The 22,554-nt window shown below is 38.7% G+C and overlaps 1 protein-coding gene across 5 annotated transcripts in view; it reads left to right on the top strand.

The window, feature by feature from the left end:
* The window catches only part of DNM3 (dynamin 3), a 190,337-nt gene that overhangs the window by 20,635 nt on the left and 147,148 nt on the right, over positions 1 to 22,554 (top strand). For all 5 annotated transcript variants that reach the window (XM_086462511.1, XM_086462510.1, XM_086462506.1 and 2 more), the window contains exons 3-8: positions 12,238 to 12,387; positions 14,149 to 14,352; positions 14,912 to 15,010; positions 15,919 to 16,079; positions 18,663 to 18,805; positions 21,492 to 21,627. In XM_086462511.1, the coding sequence (XP_086318637.1) occupies positions 12,238 to 12,387; positions 14,149 to 14,352; positions 14,912 to 15,010; positions 15,919 to 16,079; positions 18,663 to 18,805; positions 21,492 to 21,627 (893 nt within the window). The remainder of the gene's footprint in view (positions 1 to 12,237; positions 12,388 to 14,148; positions 14,353 to 14,911; positions 15,011 to 15,918; positions 16,080 to 18,662; positions 18,806 to 21,491; positions 21,628 to 22,554) is intronic.

Genomic DNA, 22,554 nt, shown 5'->3' on the forward strand with positions numbered 1-22,554 from the left:
CCTCAAGTGGTTAAATACTTATTCTTAAATATCCATCCTAAACTTACTGTGACTAGTCTGTATTGCCCTATTTTGTAAAATCATCATTGTGCCTTGGTTAAGGGGGCAATGAAAGGGCTTCTCTTTCTGGCATTTTACCCATTAATATGTTCACAAAGCTTTAGGTAGGCCTCTAGGTTTTCGTATAGGTCCCTTCTCGGCTGAAAAGTAGTTCTTCATTATAACTTAAATAACACAAAAACTTTAAAAATTCTGGAGAACTGAGCTTCAGCCTAATTTCATATTTCCTGGATGTCAAGACGTATTTGTCCATTTGGGAAATGCTGTGTATTTCTTGATTGGGATTAGATGCCAAGACCTTTAAAATGCAAGCTTTAATTATTTTGTTACTTTCTTTAAACTTTGTTCCGCTGTTGTTTTTGGTGGTGAAATTCCAAGGAACTTTATCTTTTAAGCCACCTTTATCTTTCTGAACTAATTTTAAAAAAAGAAAATAAAGAAAACTGCTTGGAGAAGCACAGTGTTCTTTTACAGGAAGCAGGTGCTGGACTGATTTTTATCAAGTCTGCAATTATCTAAAATGTTATAGAAAGTAATTAGAGGACTGTATCAGGTCCTTGCTGCTGTAGCAATCTTAACTGATCTCTAATCCTAGGATTCTTCTTGACTCTTTTACAAGTAACTACTCTTAATCTTATAGTATTCCTTGGGAGGCAGGGGGCACTTTCTATAGAGGCATGCAGACATGACTGCAAGATATTTTAGCAACATTTTGGAACTGGCTGAGAATCCTTTTGGAATGTGAATTTGATTGACAGAGGAGGTTAAAGCTTCATTTAACTCTGAGTCATAAAGATTGGATAGCTGAGATAAAGATTGGCGGCTGGGGCATTTGTGCACACTCAAGAAAGAGGAAACTTTGACCACTTGTTATTAGGGTTGGACATGTTATGGAAGAGTGCAGCAGGGTTTGGTTGTGAGGAGTAAGCAGGGGTCCTCCAACATCTGAAAGATCTGACACATCTGGGTAAAGAGCTGTTATCCCTGCAAATATGCAAGGGGTAACATGAAACAATTCAATACTAAGAAATTTATCGTATGAGATGTGGAGTATTTTTTTAATTAGAATTTTGTTTACTTCCTCTTTTTTTAAAAATCCTGTGTAATTAGTACAAAGCTATTTTGTAGTGACCTGTTGACCTCCTTTAATCACTAATGTATTTTGGTGGGAACAGTACAATTCCTAAATGGCTTTACGCCACTTGCAGTTCCACATCCAGGCAAATACTGTACTCCACTGAAATCTTGGAGGCAAAGACAAAGGTTTTAATTAAATACTGCAACTAACAAATCAGTCTTTAGTAGTTGTGATTATTTTCCTCCGAGTTTGATAATGTGAGAAATACCTAGTAGCATAGAATAAGTTGAAATATGGATGCTAAAAATAATTTACAGTCCTCTGAAGGATTCTGACTACTTGTTCTTGACTATCCTACTTTGAGTCTCTTTTGGGGCTGCCCAGCTGCATTTCAGGTGAAATTGTGAATGTGGTCTATATGCAATAAATTAGTGTACTGGCTAGAGGGGGATGGGAGGGCAGTGGGAATCACCATCTTGGAAATATTTCGAGGCTCCAAGGTGGCTTTCATTTTGCAGTGAGAGGCTGATACTCATGGATTGTCTCAAAGTGGTTCATTGGCAGTCCTGTAGGTAGGGTCACAATTTTTCATTCTTATTCTTCACCTTGTGTTTTTGGTTCAGTTTCTTCTCTTCTACTGAAGAAAAATGGCATATATGATGTCTTGCTGGAAGAGAGAATTGAACTAAATAAGCATACAGTCTTTGTTCTGTAGTAAACAGATCTAAATTCTGGTAAAGGAGCTTTGCTTCCCACCCAGAAGTCACAACTGAAACAAATTTCCCATCTGACATCAAGCATACTAAGCAATCCAAATGCAGCTTGATATTCTTCTCTGGTCACTGCATTTGGCCCTGGGCAATTCCAGTGTTGGGAATGTCTACTCTCTGGTCTAACAAGACTCTTGTGCCTCGTTGTTGCTAGTCTCTGAAGGAGCTCAGAGAATGGCTTTGAAGAAAATAGTCCCATCTGGGAAGCTGCAATTAAGTGAGTTTTTAGAAGGCACAGATGTGGACAGGGCACTGTTAGCTGGGAGGCTGTCTGATGGTGAACTTCAGGTTTTACAAGGCAGGCAAGGCAGCTGTGATTAAATTAGCTAAAGAGATGGATTCCACCTGCTCTTTGCCTGGGTGAGAAGTTGGATGTGAGGGCAGTTTATTTGTGAGAGTCTGATGTCTAAATTCAGGCAAAAGACATACTGATTCTTTCAGTATTTGACTGCTGCTGCGTGAGATACAGGGAGCTCATTCTTTCTTACCAGATAGCATTTGTTTTAAATGCTAAACTGTTGTGGTATTTCCGCAGTTACCAATGAGTGTAGAGCGCTGGTCTCTCACTTTCATATTCGTGATTCCTTTTCAGCAGGAGGAATGCCCTACATAGTCCTGTAGTTGTGCTTTTAGAAGGATTTTTCCCCAGTGTGTCTTTGAGATGTGAGTGTTGGCACACAGCTGAACTGGGACAAGAATTTTAAGGGTGCATTAGTGTTTAGTAGTCTTGGAATAACATAACTGAGTTCTGTGTAAGGGACGTTAGTTGCATTTCAACTCTTAATCTTCTCTCTGCAAGTTTTACGGTAAACATGCTGACCTGTACCGATTTGTGATGTGTTACCAAAATTTCTTAAAGGAGGGCTAGTAAGCTGGTGGGTTTTATTTCCTTGAGTTGGTATGCTTTAATTTATATGTTAAAAGCTATTTCTTAAACAGTCTAAGTTTTTGTTTCACAACTTTCAGTATACTTCCTAGCTTGGTGATCCTTTGATCTTATACATCAGTAAGATTAAATATTTTCTGTAGGAGTTGATAGATACTTTTAAATGTCCTGCTGAGTAAGCTTTGGGGAGGTAATGACTTGAAATGCCTGAGAAGGTCTTGAGAGGTGGATTGTTTTTTTCTTTTTTTTTTTTCTGTTTCCACACATTCTGTGTAACCTTAGGCAATCTGTTCTTCCTCTTGCTGTGCTTTCTCCTGCCGGTGGAAGTGAAATAATTATGTAGATTTCTGGAGACTGGGTAGTATGTATTTTTTAGACAGCAGTAACAACAAAAAATGTATCTTGGTTTTGGGTGAAGCTTTTGTTAGTAAAAATACATTGCCTGCTATATACATCCTGTTATTTGCTAAAATATCTTGGCTCTAGGAGGGTTATTTTCCTCATTCTGAGAACTGTTTTTGGAGAAATTTCAGATTTTCTTCATGGTATTGCTTCAGTTTCTTTGCTAAAGAAATGGCAGATCAACAGATTTTGAAAATCCTTATTGAGGTGGACATTTTTAGATGAATGAGTTATATGTACAGTACCCACAATTGTTTCAGAATGTGTTAATTAGAAAAGTGGAAAGTAAATCACTATAAGGTTCAAAAGACATTGTGATTTTTTCCTGAAGTCTTGCAGATGCTGTCTTCTGTTGCTGAGCTTTAATGCAAGTATCCTTTGTTGTTAGACTAATCCTCAGGCATACTCATCTTTTATTGCCATCTGGTGGCAAAACCGATCCTCTAACAGAAACCGAGAAGTTTATAACAAGAATTTAGATTTGTTATTTCAGCTAACACAAGTGATCTTAGACACTTCATCAGCAGGAAGGCATTTGGAGGTCTTCAAGGACAAAAACTAGAGAGGTGCCGTGGTGCCCATAGTAGGGGAGAGATTGGGCATTTTGCAGGGAGGAAAGGAAGACAGTGGCTGCTGTTTTCTGGATCCCACTCTCTGGCAGCTGCTTGTTCAGATGACGAAGAGGGATGCTGTAGAGACCAGTAAAGATGTGGGAGGAGCACACCCCAAAAGCTAAAAAATGACATTACTATGGGGAAAAGGTGGTAGTGACTGGTGACCCATTCCTGAGACAGTGAAAGATTCATTACCTAAATAGGACTCAAACGCTGGAAGAGGGATAGCGCTGCTGGTCTGCAAACTGGATTTAAGCTGTTAGTTAAGGTTGCAGAGACTGCAAATCGTCCTTGCTGCTGGCTGTGTGTGTGTACTGGTAACAGTGCCTGGAGTAACCTGAGCTGTTCAGCAGTGACTGCTGAGGTCTGGCAGCATGGGTTTGAGGGCTCAGCCAGTTCTCCCATCAGCACCAAAGCTGTACCTCAAGGTATGGGCTTCAGCTCATGTTGGGACAAATGAATCATACTCACAAATACTTGACTTTACAAGTGGTTTTGCTTGGAAGGTTTTGTTTCTGTGACCTCAGGTTGATGCTCAGTGACATCAGGAAAGATAGAATCCCCTCTCTGAAAGACTGGAAAACAGCTCTATGTTTGCCCATCTTCAAAAAGATAGTAAGAAAAGTGACAGAAAATTCAGTCAAAGTTCACTTTTAGGAAAAAGAAATCTGTAATTAGTTACTAATGCCTGGGTTTTGAATATTTAACTTCAGCATGTTAGCAAAGCTAGAGAAATGGAGAATTAGAAGAGGGATTATAGATTGGGTAAGACAGCAAAGGCTTTTGATACTGCCGCTCTTTTCAATGAAGAACTATTGCATGATTTGCTAAGGTCTAAACAGGTTCATTTAACTGTATTTACTTTGTTCAGAAGTAGCTGATCCATCATCAAAGAAAAGGTGATGTACTTTGGCTCATGATGTTTATTTGCATGTTTTTAAATCACTCTTTTGAAAAGCATTCTGAGGCTTTGTGAAATGGTTCATTGAAGCTAATGAGACTCTTGTTGTTTGGGTGATGTCACCCTAAGGGACTGGAAGATAGAAGATGCAGTGACAGAAGGTATTCCCCCTTTGCTATATATGTTTAAAATGTTTTGCTACAGGCCTGCAATTTAATGAGGCATCATTTTTGGAAGACTCCAAACTGGAGGCTTAACTCTTTTGAGTGTGCTTGACTGGATGCCACCAACAGACTTGGAAGAACTCTGCTTGAAATCAGCTGGGGAAGAGTTCCCAGTCCAGGTCTCTTGTCTAGGTAAATTCCTGACCTCTAGTAACAGGTTATTCTGTATAAGGTAAAGTCTTTGGGCTTTGTCAGACTTTCAGAGGTCTTGGGTTCAGCCTGATGTAGATCAAGGATGTTTTTCAAAAAATCTCTCATGTATTTCTAAGGGCTGTTCCATGTCTCATCACATGGCGTACCTAGCTCAACTCTTCTTAACTTAGAGACAGATTTATGAAAGATCTCAAGTGTGTATGTAATTTAAATGGTTTGAAAACAACAATGGCTATTTATTGTTAATAACAATATAACATTGTGCTAGATTAAATCATAAAAGCGTAGGGAGAAATAACTCACAGGAAACATGAGGAGCATTTTCAAAACTTTTTCTGTAACACTTGTTTGTATGATATGTCTGATTTAATAAAAATTGAAGAGATAATCACTTATGACATTTGTGGTTGGGTGCCCTGAGGTGAACTATGCTGTGGTAGCTTTTTCATTCTACGTTATCCAAGGTGCTTTGTATGAGTCTGGGAGAAAAAAAATTTCTACATGCAAAGACAATATTTTATTTTTTTATCTAATTGTTCTGTCTCTTTATGTACTTCAGTTTTATACAGAAAATACATGTCTGAAAACTAGACATCAGGCAGGATCACTTTTCCTTGTTTGGCTTTGGCTTTGTGTCCATTTATACAAAAATGTAAAGAAAATGTTTTCCTAGTATTCTTCTGTATATCAAAGCTGAAAACCGAAGATTACATTAAAGCATGTGCTTATCTAGTCTGGCTAAAGGCATCATTCTGTGTAATAAGTGTAAATATATAGAAGTGTAAATAGAGATAATACGTCTAATTATATAAGTGTAAATAGATATATGTAAATATGTATATGTCTAAACAGATACTATAGAAGTGGAAATAGATAATATAAATATAATAGATAAAACATATATTCCTTAAATATATATGTGTAAATAGATACAGAAGTGTAGATGTCTATGATTTATAAGGTTTTTAAAATGCAAAGAAACCTTTTGCATTCTTTGCAATGCGTGTCCGTCTCCACCCTGCCTCCTACCTGTTCCCTGTCCTGCTCCCTGACTTTATTTTTCTTCTGCCATGTCCCTGCAGGGCTCCTCACCCCCTTTCTTATTGATTTCTCCATCTTACCGTCCTTTTCCCTGTACCTTTCCTTCTCAACTCCTCAGTCCTTCTCTCTCATTTTATTTTTCTCTTTCTGTTCCTCTGTCCTGCTCCCCATCCCTATATTTTTGTTCTCTGTATCTGCTGCTCCAGTAATAACTGTCGAGTTGCCCCAGGGGAAGGGTGAGTACAGAGCCCCAGAGCAGACTCATTCTGGTGACCTATACACATTAACGAATAAACGCTTGCTGTCTCCTTTGCACTCATGGCTGTGTTTGTAGTCCTTTGTGCTTGGTGGGTGGCTGTCACAGAGTCCAGGGGAGCAGGTTACATGGTGGGTGTAAGGGGCCATGGCTGCTGCTGTGGGCTGGGGCTGGAGAAGCCCCAGGTGGGACCAGTGAGGGTGATGGCCCCTCTGTGCCACAGGGCTGCTGCCCCAGGGGATGGTGCTGCTGGGGCATGCCTGCCTGAGCATGCTGATGAGCTGCAAGGGTTTTTCCAACCCACTGGTGCAACAGGCTGATGGTCAGTTGGGATCAGGGCAGCTCCCAGGCATTTTCTGAGATGGGGGGGGATGGAAGCTGGAAGAGGGGCAGATGTCTGCCTCCACCCTTCCGGGTACCTGAAGGCCTTTCCACCCTCTGGAAAAGATGCTGTGTGGCTCCCCAACTCAACAAAACTCCTCCAGCCCTGCTCACTCTATGCAGCTGCGCCCAGCTCCAGCACCTTCCTGAAGCCTGTCCCATAGCCACAGAGTCCCCCAAACCCTCTCCTCCCAGCAGCGAGCTGGCCCCTGAATGTGCTTTGCTGCACCATGAATGCGGGTGCCATTAGCATCAGTTAGGGGAAACAGCAGCGTCTCCTGAAGCTCCTGCAGAAGGAGGGGTTCCTGCCTGAGGAGAGCTACAGTCATCACTGTGGATGACAGTCGCTTGTTCATTCCCTCTCCCAGAGGTGTATCATAGGCATACCTTTATTGAGCTCGTTACAAAGAGGGAGAAGATTTTCACCTTTTCTCCCTGGGCCTTCAGAGAGATGTATGAACCACTTGAAGAAAAAAATGGTGTGTAATTCCAGCAAGCAGTGACACACCTCTCCATCCTCTCATCACCTGAAAAGCTTTGTTTCCAAATCTGACAAAGGCTAGACAGTGGTGGTGTTTTGTTTTGACAGGCATATCTGTTATGATCAACATTGTCTTGTAGGTAGATGATGAAATCTGTGAACTGAAAGAGCCGAGCAGTTAGTTGAGTATTCGTCCTCTGATATAGTATAGACATGTGGTTCTCTGTTCCTTCCTCTCTGTCATGTTGCTCTTCATTTTTCCTTAGTTAAATTTTGTCAATGTAAGTCATGAGAAAAATGTATCAATGATCCTAATCTTCAAATCCTGGCAGTTGAATAAAATAATAATACATGGAGGTTCTTTTAATTTCACTTCAGGTTTCTGAGACTTACCATTTGTACTTTCTGTTGGTCTCTCCAGGATCACCAGAAACAGAAAATCACTTGTAAGTTGATGACTTACTGTGGGAGTGGTATTAATTAATTCTAACAGAGTGAGAGAGTAATGACAAGAGTAGCAAGTGAAAGTAAGATAAATAAAGTAAGCTTAAGAAATTGCTGACAACTAATTAAGACCTTAACTGAAGCACAACAAAACTAGAGGCAATTTTTACCAAAGAATAGCCACCAGTTTTTAGCAATATGATTAAACATAGTTATAACTTTCAAACAATGCTTTAAAAACCTGTACTAAAGATTTAAAGATCTGATTTCTTTTTAATTTGCTATCTGCAGATGTACAGGGTTTTTAGTTATATTTGCCATATATCTCATACTTTTGTTTAGCATTTCTTGCTGGTTAGCACACTGGAGTCTTGGTTGATGACTTTTTTTTGGAAGGCTTAATATTGGGGAAACCCCCCAAATATTTATGATAGCATAGACAATATGAAGGGTATATTTTTTGAAATTGACACATGTAGGTTTGCCCATTGATAAAAAGTTTGGTTTTATTTTTTTTTCTCAAATTCACTACTATTTATTGCAGTGTTAATGAAAGCCCTTGTAAACAGATATATTGGATTGTCTTTTTATGTTCTTATATTTCCTGTGTGGCAAAATCCTCAAAAATCCGAAGTATCTACCCCTGGACTTTCAAACACTATGTCAAAGGCGACACCAGGAAATTAATAGTTTTAAAGTTTGCTGATTCTTGTGGGATTCATACGAGTTTAATAGACCCATAATGCTGTACTTTCAAGTATGTGTAGCTCTCTTGTTTTAAAATATAAATAAAATCTAAAAGCAGGATGTTGAATAATTTTCCACCCCAAAACTCCTGTAATCATATGGCTACTGCTGTTTGCAGTTTGCCTTTTTTTTTAAAAAAAAGGGGCAATGGGGGGAAGAAGACTCAGTATCCTAGTCAAACAACAGCAGCCCCCAAAAGTCAAATAGATTAGTGCTAAATCACACACAGTTTTAATGCCATTGTGATAAGTGACTTCTGTTAGAACTCAGCTGTGCTTAATTGCTGGCTTGCAAAATTAGGGGTAGATCCATGGTTTGTCTAACTGTTGATCTATTATGGGTATCAGCTATGCAATTCCCTTTTTTCTCTTTTCCTTCATTTAGCCATGGCTTGTGGCTAGATACATAGAAATGAGGAAAATTCTGTTCTTTGGAGATTTTATCACTTACTTAGATAAAACTATCTGTACTATTTCAAATGGGCTCCTTTGGGCTAGGAAAATATTTCAGAAGAGCAAGGAAGTGATGACTTTCTGACTTTTTCTTCAATGAATTTTCCTGTAGTTGCGTTCACAATGCTCTTAAGTAACAGAGGGATTTCGTTAAAAGTGTAGAGAAGAACATCTACAGTTAATTCTATCTGGTAATACCATTTACTAATAAAAAAGCCCATAGTCTATTGATGATATGTAATTATCAAATAAACTGTAGCATGGCTTGCATTATTAGTTTTGAGAAGATTGTAGGTGATATTCAAGGAGAAAATATTAAATTGTTTCATTAGTTTACTATCTCTATTTCCAGTTTTAACTGAATCAGAATTTGATGATGGTCAAGGACAGGCTAAGGGCTGGAAGGAGCAAAACAAAGCACTGCTTGTTCATTGGAATTTTTATTCTGTAGGCTATGTGTGGCACCACAGGTTATGAACTGTTGTAAAATCTATTCCTTCAGACCTAGTGGGACCACAGATGTCACTGGGAGGAATGAGCTATTGATAAATATTAAACTGGATGAGGGCAGTCCCAAGCACAGATACAGGCTGAGTGATGAGTGGATCAAGAGCAGCCCTGCAGAGAAGGGATTTAGGGGTGCTGGTGGATGAAAACCTGAATATGACCCAGCAATGTGCGTTTATGGCACAGAAGGCCAGTCGCACCCTGGCCTGCATCAAGAGAAGCGTGGCCAGCAGGTCGAGGGAGGGGATTCTCCCCCTCTGCTTTGCTCTGGTGAGACCCCACCTGCAGGGCTGTGTCCAGCTCTGGGGCCCCCAGCACAAGACAGACATGGACCTGCTTGAGTGGGTCCAGAGGAGGCCACGAAGATGATCAGGGGCTGGAGCACCTCCCCTGTGAGGACAGGCTGAGAGAGCTGGGGCTGTTCAGCCTGGAGAAGAGACGGCTCTGAGGAGACCTTATAGCGGCCTTCCAGTAGTTAAAGGGGGCCTACAGGAAAGGTGGGGAGGGACTCTTTACCAGGGAGTGCAGTGACAGGACGAGGAGTAACAGTTTCAAACCGAAAGAGGGGAGATTTAGATCAGATATTAGGAAGAAGTTCTTCACTGTGAGGGTGGTGAGACACTGGCACAGGTTGCCCAGGGAAGCTGTGGCTGCCCCCGCCCTGGACGTGCTCAAGGCCAGATTGGATGGGGCTTTGAGCAACCTGGTCTAGTGGAAGATGTCCCTGCCATGGCAGGGGGGTTGGAACTAGATGGTCTTTAAGGTCCCTTCCAACCCAAACCATTCTGTGGTTCTATGAACACAGCTAAAAAGTAGCAAACATTTTAATTTGAATTACCTCAAAGCCGTTTCAGACAGGGACTCTGTTACTGACTGTTAAGTGGAACAAAGAGAAAAGCTTCCTTGTCTATCAGCTGAGTCAGTTAACTGATTACAGCTAGGCACTAAGTATTAATTACTGATTTTTGAAATGTTTTTCTGGGAAAATCTGATGAACCCCTGAAAAAACCCACCAAACCTAAAAGAATACATTTTATGCCAGGAGTAGTGCATGAAGAACTGGGACAAAATAAGAACCTCGTCAGCTGTTTTTTTCAGTAGGTAGCTCTTTTCCAACTTTGAGATGACAAATTTTACAAATGTGAATTCTGAAATATGCTAGAGCAACTGAGATATTTTACTTTGTGCACCATATAAACTTTCACTTTGAAATATTTGAATATTCCTTTTTTCCTTTTTTTTTTATAAGCAGTTGGCAATGAAGCATACAAACCCCCCATTCATTGTCATTTTGCTGCTAGTGTTAAAAAGGAATTAAGATCTTCTGGAATTCTTAAGCTGTCAAAAGTGAAATAGAGGTTTTTGTTAGATGCTCTTATTTTTAAAATAAGAGATGCATTATTTTTGTCTTAACAAGGGTGGGTTTCCCTGTCCCTCAAACTTTGAATCTGGAGCAATTCGAATATGGAGCACAGAAAGGTTGGTATTTGTTGTTTTCCTCTCCTCTCTCTCCTTTTTTTTGCTCTGAGTTTTCTTTAGCTATTGTTATGATTTCATGTGTGGTTTGACTGGGGGTTTTGGGGTATTTTTTAGCAGCTCTGTCAACAATAGTAATAAAGTCACTTTTGGGAAACAAACTTCAGTACTGATACATAAAGCTCTCTAATAATCTATATTTTTGGATCAGGTCTCCTGAGCTGCTGTTCTTTCTTTGAGTACCAAGCATGCTCTTTGCCTTGGTGTTTGAGGGCTTTTTACCAAGAAACATTTTCTGAGGAAGAAACTTCTAAACGGAACTTTGAGATCAGGCCTTGACTGCAGGATGAAATGAACTGGAACATCCACAACTTTGTTCAGCCTTTCTCCCCTCTACTGCTTAGACCCTATTGGGACAGGATGTGAGCTTCTATCTATGATTACTATTTATGTTGTCATTTCAGCTTACAGCCTTGCTATGAGATAAACTTTTGTGTTCTGCTTTGAAGGAAGAAACCCCAGTTTTAAAATCCTGAGATGTGCTTTTGGTTATGCACTTCTAGGGCGGGAAATCCATAAGGTTGCAATAATCAGTATCTGTATTTGGATTCAAGAGTGGAAACAGGGAAATAATGTCAAGTTCGAGCCCAACAAATTAGACTGTATCTATCCCTGGTTCCTAGTTGATGCCCTTTTAAGGTAAGAGGGCAAGTTGTATGATATTGAAGACTTAGGAATTCATTGTGTTCTCCCACTTCAGCAAAATCACAGCTATATCTAGAAAAGCTTTTACAAACTTCTTAAGCGTGGTTTGGATTTAGACTACAAGAAGTTTTTAGGAAGTGAGGAGTTGTGTTAAAAACACTGTAATGTCTTTAAGTGGTCTTATTTTCATTGCGAACTTAGGCTTTGTTAAAGTCGTGTGTAATATGGGCTGTTAGTTTTTGAAAACATGTTAATAATCTTTCACGATACAGAACTTGAATTACTTTTCTTCAATTTAGTGACATATTACAGGCAAATGTAATCAGATGAAAACTCAGAATCTGATTCACAATCCGTTTCTTATTCTGTTAAACTGTATCTATTTGAATCTGCCAGGTTGTTCCAGAAGATGACATGCTAAAGATAAAAGCAGTAAATCATATCCAGTGAACTTGACTTTTTAACTAACCCTTTCTTGTTGTAGGCTGGTTTTCATCTGTGCAATCATATCTATAGCATGTGCTATATATAAAGCTTTCCTGACATCCATGATGACACGCTTGTGTGCATACACATCTGAAGAATACTAGGGGCTTGAAAGTGAGTGTCCAAGTCTGTAAGCCTGTGAAATACAGAGTTGCTATTGATATTTTTCACAGAGTATGCTGAATTTCTACACTGCAAAGGGAGAAAATTTACTGATTTTGATGAAGTTCGTCAGGAAATTGAAGTAGAAACAGATAGAATAACAGGAATGAACAAAGGCATTTCTTCAATTCCTATTAATTTAAGAATATATTCTCCACATGGTAGGTAAAATCATTCTACTTTGTATTTCTGTTATGTAACATATTAGGTAGCGCTGTCTGTCTAGCTGTCTCTTTTTGTATGTGTTCTCATTGCTCGATCAGAAGTCTACTGGGGTGAAAAACTTCTGAGGCTGAGTTGAAGCAAAAGTGGATATGTATCTGGAAGAATCCTCAACTTTTCCTGTGTTATGAAACCACTCTACAGTGGAGAGCTGGGGAGCTGTTGCCACTAGAGCTGGGCAGAATGCAGACTTTCTGTCCCATTTAATATTCTTATGATTTAAAAATACTATCACTCTGCATCACGATGAAACCAATCTCTCCCCCCAGAACATATATCATTAGATAGTAGCTCACTAGTAGAGAGAAATAATAGGAGATGGGAGACTTAGTGTCAAAACTTCTTTTTGACACCCTCCAGATGGATTCCCTGATCAAGGATCTAGATAGTCATTATGTCTCCCTGCCCTATTGGATGTTTGTTGTTTGCTGTCACTAAAAATATGTTTAGACAATAATGATGTTTGAAGCTGCTTTCCTTTGTAGGCCCCCAGTATAGATCAAAGTTAGTTCCTCTGGTTGCCATCTGCCCAATTTAATGAAGGCAATCTAGAGAAAACGTTTGCATTGAATCTTGGCTATGGGAGAAAAGTGGTATGTTTGGCTGAAGCACTTTATTTTTCTAACCTCCTCATATGATGTCTTCACTGAAAATCAAAGGACAGAAAGATTAAAATAAGAGGAGAGGTAATTAAAGAGATAATGAACCTCCCTTTGATATACCATGAGCAGCTTTGGCTCTAAACATACACCTCTGAGCCCTTCTCTGCTATACAGATGTGGCGTACCAAACTGGAGAGGAGCTGAACTAAATGCCCTGCCTCAATGCTTGTTTGCTGAACATACTGACTCCAGGAGAAAGTGAAAATTTCCTACCTAATACTCTTCATTTTGCTAGGATCAGTCTTTTAGTTCAGCGGCCGTTGTCCATATCAGCCAGACCTCAAATATACTTCTGGTGTTTCTTTTCTAGGAATCACATTTTTCTGGTTTGTTTAAGAGATACCCTGTTACCTCAGTACTGGCTGAACAGGATAGGATGCTTCTAGTTGGCATTGTGGCCTGTACTGGGAAAATCATGCCAGACCAAAACAGGTTTTCTTACGGGACAAACTTTTTCATGTTTCTTATTTTTCTTGAGAAGTTACAGAGTAAAAAAATATACTCAAAACCCCCCAAACAACAACATACCCTGAAATCCTCTAACAATTTTGCTATATAAGTTAGGCTGGCTCTTGACTTCTTTGGAATTTCTTAATTGGAGACACTGTTGAAAGCCTGGTGTAGAGAAGGAGTGTAATTTTTTTAAAAAAAGCCTGTTTTGGGTTGATTTGAAAGATGCAATGGGAATTATCTGTTGTCTGTGCTCCTGTTGGTGAAAAAAGCTCAGAAAGCCATGTTCATTTGTCTAAGAGCCTTCAAAGATATTCAGTATAAGTATCATTCTTCTATGCCAGTTGTGATGTTTAACATGTTAAATAGTACTAATAAATCCAGAGATGAAAAACCAACAAGGAAACAAGTGTACTTTTCAGATTGTCAGGCATTCTATTCGAACTATGGACAATATTTATTTATCTATAAAGGTAATTAATGTGGGTGTTTATGTGACTAAAATTTGCCTGCAGCCATAGATGTGTAGACCTCTTTAGACGTGTCTGGCATGCTAACCAGTTTTATGATCCTGTGTTTTCCATGTAGTATTAAGCCTGACTCTTATTGATTTGCCGGGAATCACTAAAGTGCCAGTAGGGGATCAGCCTCCAGATATTGAGCAACAGATCAGAGACATGATAATGCAGTTCATCTCTCGAGAAAACTGTCTGATACTGGCTGTGACTCCAGCTAACACTGATCTGGCCAACTCAGATGCACTGAAGTTAGCTAAGGAAGTGGACCCTCAAGGTAAGCATGATTGAACGTAACATCTTTTTGTTCTCAAGTGTAATAACATAATTGGATGTAATAGAAGAACTCTTGTGTGAAATATAATTTATAATGTATAATATAGATGTGTATATATACATTCTCATGTAGGCTTCAACACCACAATAACTGTTTGTTAGCTCAGTATCATTCAGGAAACAATGCTGTAAATGTATTTTTAAAATTTTGTCACTACCTTTTATAAGCAAGTGGGGCAATGCCTATCTAGAAATATTTGTAGTACCTAGCAAAATGGATCATGGTGCTGATGGGATTTCTGGATGCTTCCATCATAAATTTTATACAGTCATATCATGGGAATGCTGAGCCTTGTTAAAGAGATTCGAGGACACATTTCGGCTCTGGCAATAATGATCTCTTCTTTTCCAGACATACTATAACTTGCAGTTGTAGCTGTATTGTGTGATACAAGCTTTGAGAACATCACCTGTTATTGTATTACTGTAAGATGTAACTGTTCTTACTGAATATAAATAATTCTTCACTATCTTTTTCCTCCTCCCTCCACCCTGATTAGGCCTTAGGACCATTGGTGTGATCACAAAATTGGATCTGATGGATGAAGGAACAGATGCAAGAGAAATTCTAGAAAACAAACTACTCCCTCTTCGTAGAGGTGAGACTGTTCAATGCCTATATTCTTTACAGTCCAGAAGGTGGTTTGGATGAGGGTGATTTTGGGAGTGGTGAGGTGAATCAAAGGTTATGCAGGACTTGATGAGTTCCCAGCTTTTATCGTTATCTATTCAGCAAACATAAAAGGCAGCTCTGCTAAAAATATCCGACGAGTAAAATAATTTTTTTCTAGACCTGAAAAATACACTGCATGTTGCAAAGGAAGCAAGAAATGTCAGCACAAATTGTTACCCAGTTTTCTCTTCTGTGCCAGCTTGCTGTTGTTTGTAACAAAATAATCTTTTTTTTCTTTGTATATGACAGAAGCAAACACCAGAGCTTTGGTAGTCTCACTGTAAACCAAGTTGTGACCCCTTCCAGAAATTGACCATGTGATTGTTCTGGCAGCTACTGCTGCAGTTGCTTATACTGTTGACAACATCAAGAATTTTAGTTCTAGTTATAATTTATTGATGAGACCACCGTCTCCTCCCATGGAGCATGTTGGTCCAGCAAATGAGAATTTTTTCCTGTATTTTGCTAATATATAATTTATCTATGTAGACCTGTATGTGTGTGTTGATTTTTTTGTTGTTTGTTTGTGTGCTTGTTTTTGTTTTGGTTTGGTTTTTTTTGACTTATTTTTGAAGTGGTTTCTTTGCAGTGCACCAAAGTTTCAGATATTTCTGAATTTGAATCGGATATTTAAAAGGAAGTGTATCTGTTATACATAATCAGGATGAACAATTTAGACACTGTTATGGTCATTGCAGTACTTGTAAACAGTATTGGAAATGCCTAAATTGGAAAGTTTTGTTTGAACTGAGGCACTCTAGTTCTATTTCATATGAATGTAGTAGTTCAGGCAGTAGCTGCATTGACTTACCCATTGGTTTTGTGTTGTTTTAGGTTATATTGGTGTGGTAAACAGAAGCCAGAAAGACATCGATGGGAAGAAGGACATAAAGGCAGCTCTTCTAGCAGAAAGGAAATTTTTTCTTTCCCACCCAGCATACAGGCACATGGCAGATCGCATGGGAACACCATATCTCCAAAAAGTTCTAAACCAGGTAAGACCTGAAGCCTTTCTGGTCAAAAGGAGCTTGTATAATGATAGGACCAATATAAAATCTTTGTTAAAATGATCGTTGGTCAGTGAACCTCACTTACTCTTTCCTGTTTTTAACCTTTTTAATTTTCACAACATAATAAACAAAGCTATGTATTACATATAGCATACAAAAACTTACTGTGAGATGTGGTTTCTTACTTTTACTGACAATTCTGTACTCCCCTGTTCTCTTGAATGCTGAACATAAAAAATAAGATTTGTTTCCCTTCCTGGAAGTATATCATCCTACTCCTTAATTATCACATTTCTTCTAGTTTAACAGGATCTTTAGAATTCAAATTTAGAAATTAGGGGAAAAAAAAAAAAGACAGTTTTAGAAATCATGTATCCTGAGGGTTCACTGTATGTCTGTACTTTAACCTCAAAATTTACACTTTAGTGTAGTTTTTAATAGAACAATGTACTGTATACTAATAATATAAATGACAAATACAGTAATGGGAACACTTTGTTCACACTGCCTTTTTCGTTTATTTCTATGAGTCCATGCCAAACCGTGTAGGATCATAGCTTCCTTCAGCAGGAAATAGGTCTATTTTCCAGTTACCTGGAGGAGAAACCCATAGCTTACTGCCCTAATGAAGACACTGCCTACAGCGGACTTGGAGGAGTATGTAATTCTCTTCACCCTTTTGTGTCTTCGAGTATTACTCTTTTCATAGCGTCATCCCTTAGCTTGAAAAGCTCGTGACCCTAATGATGATCCATCTCAGCCAGTTCGAAGAGGACAAGATCAGGTCATGCCTGCCTCTCTAAAATTACTGGTGAAGCTGCGATTTCAAATTTTTTTTTTTAAACTTAGTTTGTCAGCTGACCAGTGTCTTGGCATTCCTGCAAGTCAAACTTGATAGTGTTTTTTCCAGTTCACTGCCAAATTGCAGCCTTTGTTGTGGAACAGACAAAGACCAGGTCAGCCTGGCTTTGTCCATTTTGGACAGCAGCTGCTAACAGCAGAAAAGTTATTGGTTAAGGTAGGAAACTAAGTGGCTGGGCTGCTTAATTTCTTGCTACAGTGACTTTGCAGCTGTAACTTGACAGCCAGGTTATGGCATACTCTGGACTTGCTTGGAAAGAATGGTGATGCCATTTATTGGTGCCTCAGAACCAAAGTCTTCAGCAGGATGCAAGAACTGGCTTGTGTTCTGCAATTTTGTCTGTGTTTAGGATGTTTTGCCTCTTTTTATATCTTTGAAGTTTAATCCGTGTGTCTTAGTTTTGAGACTGAAGCATGAGCTGCATATACCTTTGGACTTTATCTGTCCTGACTTGCATTACCTCATGTACTATTAACTGTTTTTTGTGAGCTGTTTCATAAATTTACCTATTTCAGCATGAACTGTTGGTCTTCTGTTGCTATTACTGTGTGTAGAATATTCTATATGGGAAGATCTATTAAAGTTTCGTCCCCAAGATGTTAAACACCTACTAGTGTTTGTGTTTTCAGGTAATATTTAAATTTCTCTGCATCCACAAGGTGGTGCTCCAGGGAAACTCCAGCTTTTTATTTTGTGCCTGTCGGGTCTGCTGAACGATTTTTATTTTGAGTTTACATATTTTGGTGTATGACACTCTTAATTTAATAGCTTGTCTGATTGGGGTTGGGAAGAGGGTTTGCAGCATAGTGCAAGTAGTCCGCGTTGGTTTCAATCAAGGAACGGGTACCATGCATGAGAAATTTATGGCACAGGTAAGACATTGATAGTGCTGTCCAAACACATTGTAACATATACATGCAAAAGTAAGTGAGGTAACTTGAACACAGATCTGGTAAGCCTTTTTCTACTCTCCTTCAATTTATTTTTCAGCACTTCTAGGTATATTTTCAGAAATGAAAACTGATAATCTTGAGTGGTAGAACCTTTTTCAGTCAAATATCGAATGTTTTAAAAAGGTAGAGTTCTATAATCATTAATATGAGGTCACAATCTCTTCCCTTTAGTATACTTTGTACAAGGGAGCAAAAATCACATGGCGGTGATTTTTCTCAATGGCGGGAGGGTGCCAAGTAGGTACTCTGTGTGTCTACACTTCCCTTCATCTTTGTTCTCAATGGGCTCTCAAAGTACTCAATGAGTATCTCAATGGATACTCAGAATCTCTTCCTTGTCCCACATTGCCTCGTGGCTGTAAAGTAAAGGAGTCGTCATGCTGAACAAGTATGTAGGGAATTGGGAAACACCCTTAGGAAAACCAGCAAAATGGGAGTGGTGGCATCAGTGCTGAGTGATGAGAGATCATTTCAAATTAAATACGTAATGTGTGTATTTTTCGCATGTAACTAAACAAGTATGTAGCAACAGGGCTCAGTGAATGAGAGGATGAAGGAATTTTTCAGACCTCCTTATAATGTGTATGCAGAAGGGATATTGTATTGTTCTTTAACAGTCTCCATTGCTTCAAAGATCAAAAGGAACTACACTGGTAAACTAGCATAGGTCACGGCTGATATGCTTGGCAGTCAGAAGGAAATGGTTGTGTTCTTGCTTTCATCTTTATAAAAGGTCTTTTACTTGCTTTTTAGCAACTTACCAATCATATTCGGGATACCCTGCCAGCTTTCAGAAGCAAACTCCAGAGCCAGCTGCTTTCTATAGAACATGAAGTAGAGGTATACAAAAACTTCAGACCAGAAGATCCAACCAGAAAAACAAAAGCCCTGTTGCAGTGAGTGTCTAGCCTTTTGTCTACTTTTTCACTTTGTATAGGTTTGGTTTGCCTTTATTTTTTTAAATTTTTTTTTTCTTTGTGATGGATTTAGATTAAAAAGGTTAGGATACCGTTAAGGATTCGGTATGCAAACTCCAAAGAATTCTGTGCTTGATGTTCCAGAACACTTTAATTACTCTACAATTTCAGTAGAGTTTTCTTTAAATTCATTTTAGTAATCTTAGAAAAGAGAGAAAGCAGAACAGAAAAAGGTGTAAAGATGGTCAACATAGATGATCAAAGGTAAGAAACTGCTTCTGATTGTATAGGCAGATTTTTCAGCCTGACAAAACGATGACCTCAAGCAATGGAGATTGTGTTAGAAGTCTGTAAGGAGAATAGGGAATGCTTCTTTTTCCAATATAAAAACTTGGCTATCCAAAAGAACTCGAACATGGCAAGATCAAAATTTATCATAGATGGTAGTCCTTCATGGGATGGGCACATAAGCCACAGAGCTCTTTGCTGCAGGAGCTGATACTAAATATTTATGTGCTTTTAGAAAGCAGCTAGGCAAATTCTTGGGATGGAGAAAACGTTTAAGGTTGGTAAGTACAAGGGCAAATAACTGCTGTATTGAATCCCCTAACAGCAATTTATTGATGCCAAGAGAGTATTCAGGAGAAATATTAATGTGTGCTTGCTCTGTCCTCGTAGGCACTTATTGTTAGTGACTGCCATGATATGTGTGCTGCACTGTAGAGTGGCCATTCTTAGGTTTAACTGATACTGTATTGGGGTGGATGAAAACCTCTTTCTTGCAGTTTGTCTCTCTGAGCACACATCTGACAGCTAGTGGCAAAATAGGTGATCTGACCTGTGCTTGTGTTAAAACCAACCTGGAAGATGTTGACCCTTTGGGGCTCAAGAAGTCATGAATTGTATACTATTATTGTTTGTCAGAGAAATTGCAACAATTTGTGGAGCTACATTATTATCATAAGTTCCAAACTAGAAAGCTTTTTCACTAGAAAAGCTTTGCTGAAGTCACTGTCCGTCCAGTTTGGGTTTCATCCACAAAATAAGTCTGTCTGAAGAGACTTTGATAACACTGTTGTAAAGTGACGAAACAGAGATGGCTGTTCATCTGACTTTGACATAAGTCTGTCCCTCGCGACTTTACTTTGAATGTTTTGGTTGCAAAAACAGAGGGACCTTTGACTCTTCTGTGACAGTACAACACAGCTGGGTTTTGTTTTTTTTCTGTATTTATTGACTTAACTGCTATAAACATGTATATGAAGTGTTATGAATTGTTAGGTGTTGCTGTTATCTCATGCTTGTTCTACTATTGTAATGTGTTCTAAAGAAAAGAGAATTTAATTCCATTTCAGCCTAAGTCATCCTACTTGATACTTCTCTGCATAGTTTTTTCTAATTTCTTCGTTACAAGGAGGTGCTATAGGAGAGATTAACTTCATTTGTCAGTAAAAAGTCTCACTTTCCCTTTTGGGGTGTGGAAAGTAACATTACTAGAACCCTTTCCTCCAATTCTTGAGAACAAGTTCCATAATGCGTATAAGAAAAAAAATCTGTGTCACCTTGCCCCATAGGATGGTCTTAAATTTCTGCAATCCTCTTCAAAAATGGAGTTTGGTCACCTACACTTGGACTGTTTCTATAATTCTGTTAACCTGGCCATATAGTTATCTGAGGTTTATGTACAGTTGATATGCAATGTCACTTTTTGGCAGAATCTGTCATTTCAAATTTTATGACCAAATGCCTGTACTATTTAAAAAAAAATAAAATAAAATTGAGCGATCCCTGAATCTTCCATAACTGGAGGAATTCTCGTGTGTGTTCTTCTAAATGCTTCTGCTGCAGAAGTCTAAGCACAACCAAGTAAGCTGGAGCTTGCGGTACTGACAGCTGCCACATTGCCATGTTAGTGCTGCTTCTTGGGCCAGCTTTTTGGTGTGGGAAAGTAAGTTCCTTAGCAGTCTCTTCCAATTTTCCAGCACTGGATCAGCTTAGTGGTTTGATTCACATCGTGCTGTTGGGCTATATCTTTTTGAAAGGTATTAGAAAGATCAAAGGGTCGTTGTGGAGAAGTAAGAGAAGTAAGCTCTCTGCAAATAGTACCCTTTGCCATAAGATTGGAAATTTTTGCTTGTGATGGTCTGCCCTGTTGAGCTCTGCATTTTCTGTAACAGCATCTAAATATGGGTGTGCTTTTCTGTTCAAATACAGTAAGTATTATAACTTAAACATTAGGACTTTCTTTGCTTATCCTACTAAAAAGACTGCTATCGCTTCTTCTTCTCCTAAAAAAAAAATATTGAAAATTTATATAATAAATAATGGTAGCATTTACAGTTTTGTGATCACTGATAAAGCATGAATGTAGCCTGATACCTTGCTAAATTTGTAGCTGACTTTAATATGAAGTTTAATAAACTTTTTTTTAAATACAACATTTATGAAGAAAGAAAATAGTATTACCAAGCTATGTCCTGCTTGAGAGAAGGAGTGTAGGGGGTGTGGATTTTATGCATTGGCAGCTTGAATGTTGTTACAGATTTTGTAAATTTTTAAGTGTTTTTTGATAGGCACTAGCAGTCACATGGTACTGAAGTAAGAGCTGGTAGTTGGCATGCTTAAATGGTTATGTATGGTTTTTTCTCCTCCCTTTGAAATTTAGGATGGTACAACAGTTTTCAGTGGACTTTGAAAAAAGAATCGAAGGATCAGGAGATCAGGTTGATACACTGGAACTTTCAGGAGGTGCCAAAATCAATCGTATTTTCCATGAACGTTTTCCTTTTGAACTAGTGAAGGTATTTATTCATCTTGCTGTAGTGCTTTTTTTTATTTATATGTTCTTATGTTCATACTTATAGTAGTAAAGCCAAGATAAGGTCTGATTTGAAGAATCACAGAGTCACAGAATGTGAGGGGTTGGAAGGGATCTCGAAAGATCATCTAGTCCAACCCCCCTGCTAGAGCAGGACCACCCAGAGCAGGTCACACAGGAATGCGTTCAGGCAGGTTTTGAATGTCTCCGGAGAAGGAGACTCCACAACCTCTCTCGGCAGCCTGTTCCAGTGTTCGGTCTCTTAACTGTGGAAGAAATTACATGAAGTTATAATTGAGCCATTTGGCTTCCTTTCTAGTTTTGGATACTGAGACATGCTAAAAATTCTGAAATATAGGAATTACAATATAATTATAGTCCCCTCCTTACTATTTTCCATGCCTTTTTATTGTGTTATCACAAATGGCATCTTCCTTCTGGTTAGATGGGGATAGGCAAACAACTACTCTGGTAAATTTAAGTTGTGTGAAGTAGCTAGTACCTATAAAAATTAGAGTTATGGAAAATATAAATTTTCTGTGTTTTCTATTTCCTATATTCAATGCTTTAAACCAAAGCCAGCTTTCAGTCCTACACTTTCATGAGTGAGAGGTGGAGCAGAAGCAAATTGAGTGTTTTGAGATAACATTTCTCCTCTTGATACATCTCTTCTTGCTTACTGATGCTTTGGGTAACAATAAACAAAGGCCCAGTGGGGTGTGAACTAATGAAACCTGTTTTCCTATGAATTCGTGTTACATATCTTTGATTTTTCTTTCGCTGCAATGACTTCAGCTTACCCTCACCATGAACTCTTATTTCTAGTCCCCATTCCTTTTCCTAAACTTCCTTTCTGCCTGTTTTATGTTCAACTGCCTTGACATCCGCTAACTTTCATTTGGGTAGGAAC

The sequence above is a fragment of the Leptosomus discolor genome, chromosome 3, assembly GCF_034619465.1.
Source record: "Leptosomus discolor isolate bLepDis1 chromosome 3, bLepDis1.hap2, whole genome shotgun sequence".
NCBI lineage: Eukaryota > Metazoa > Chordata > Aves > Leptosomiformes > Leptosomidae > Leptosomus > Leptosomus discolor.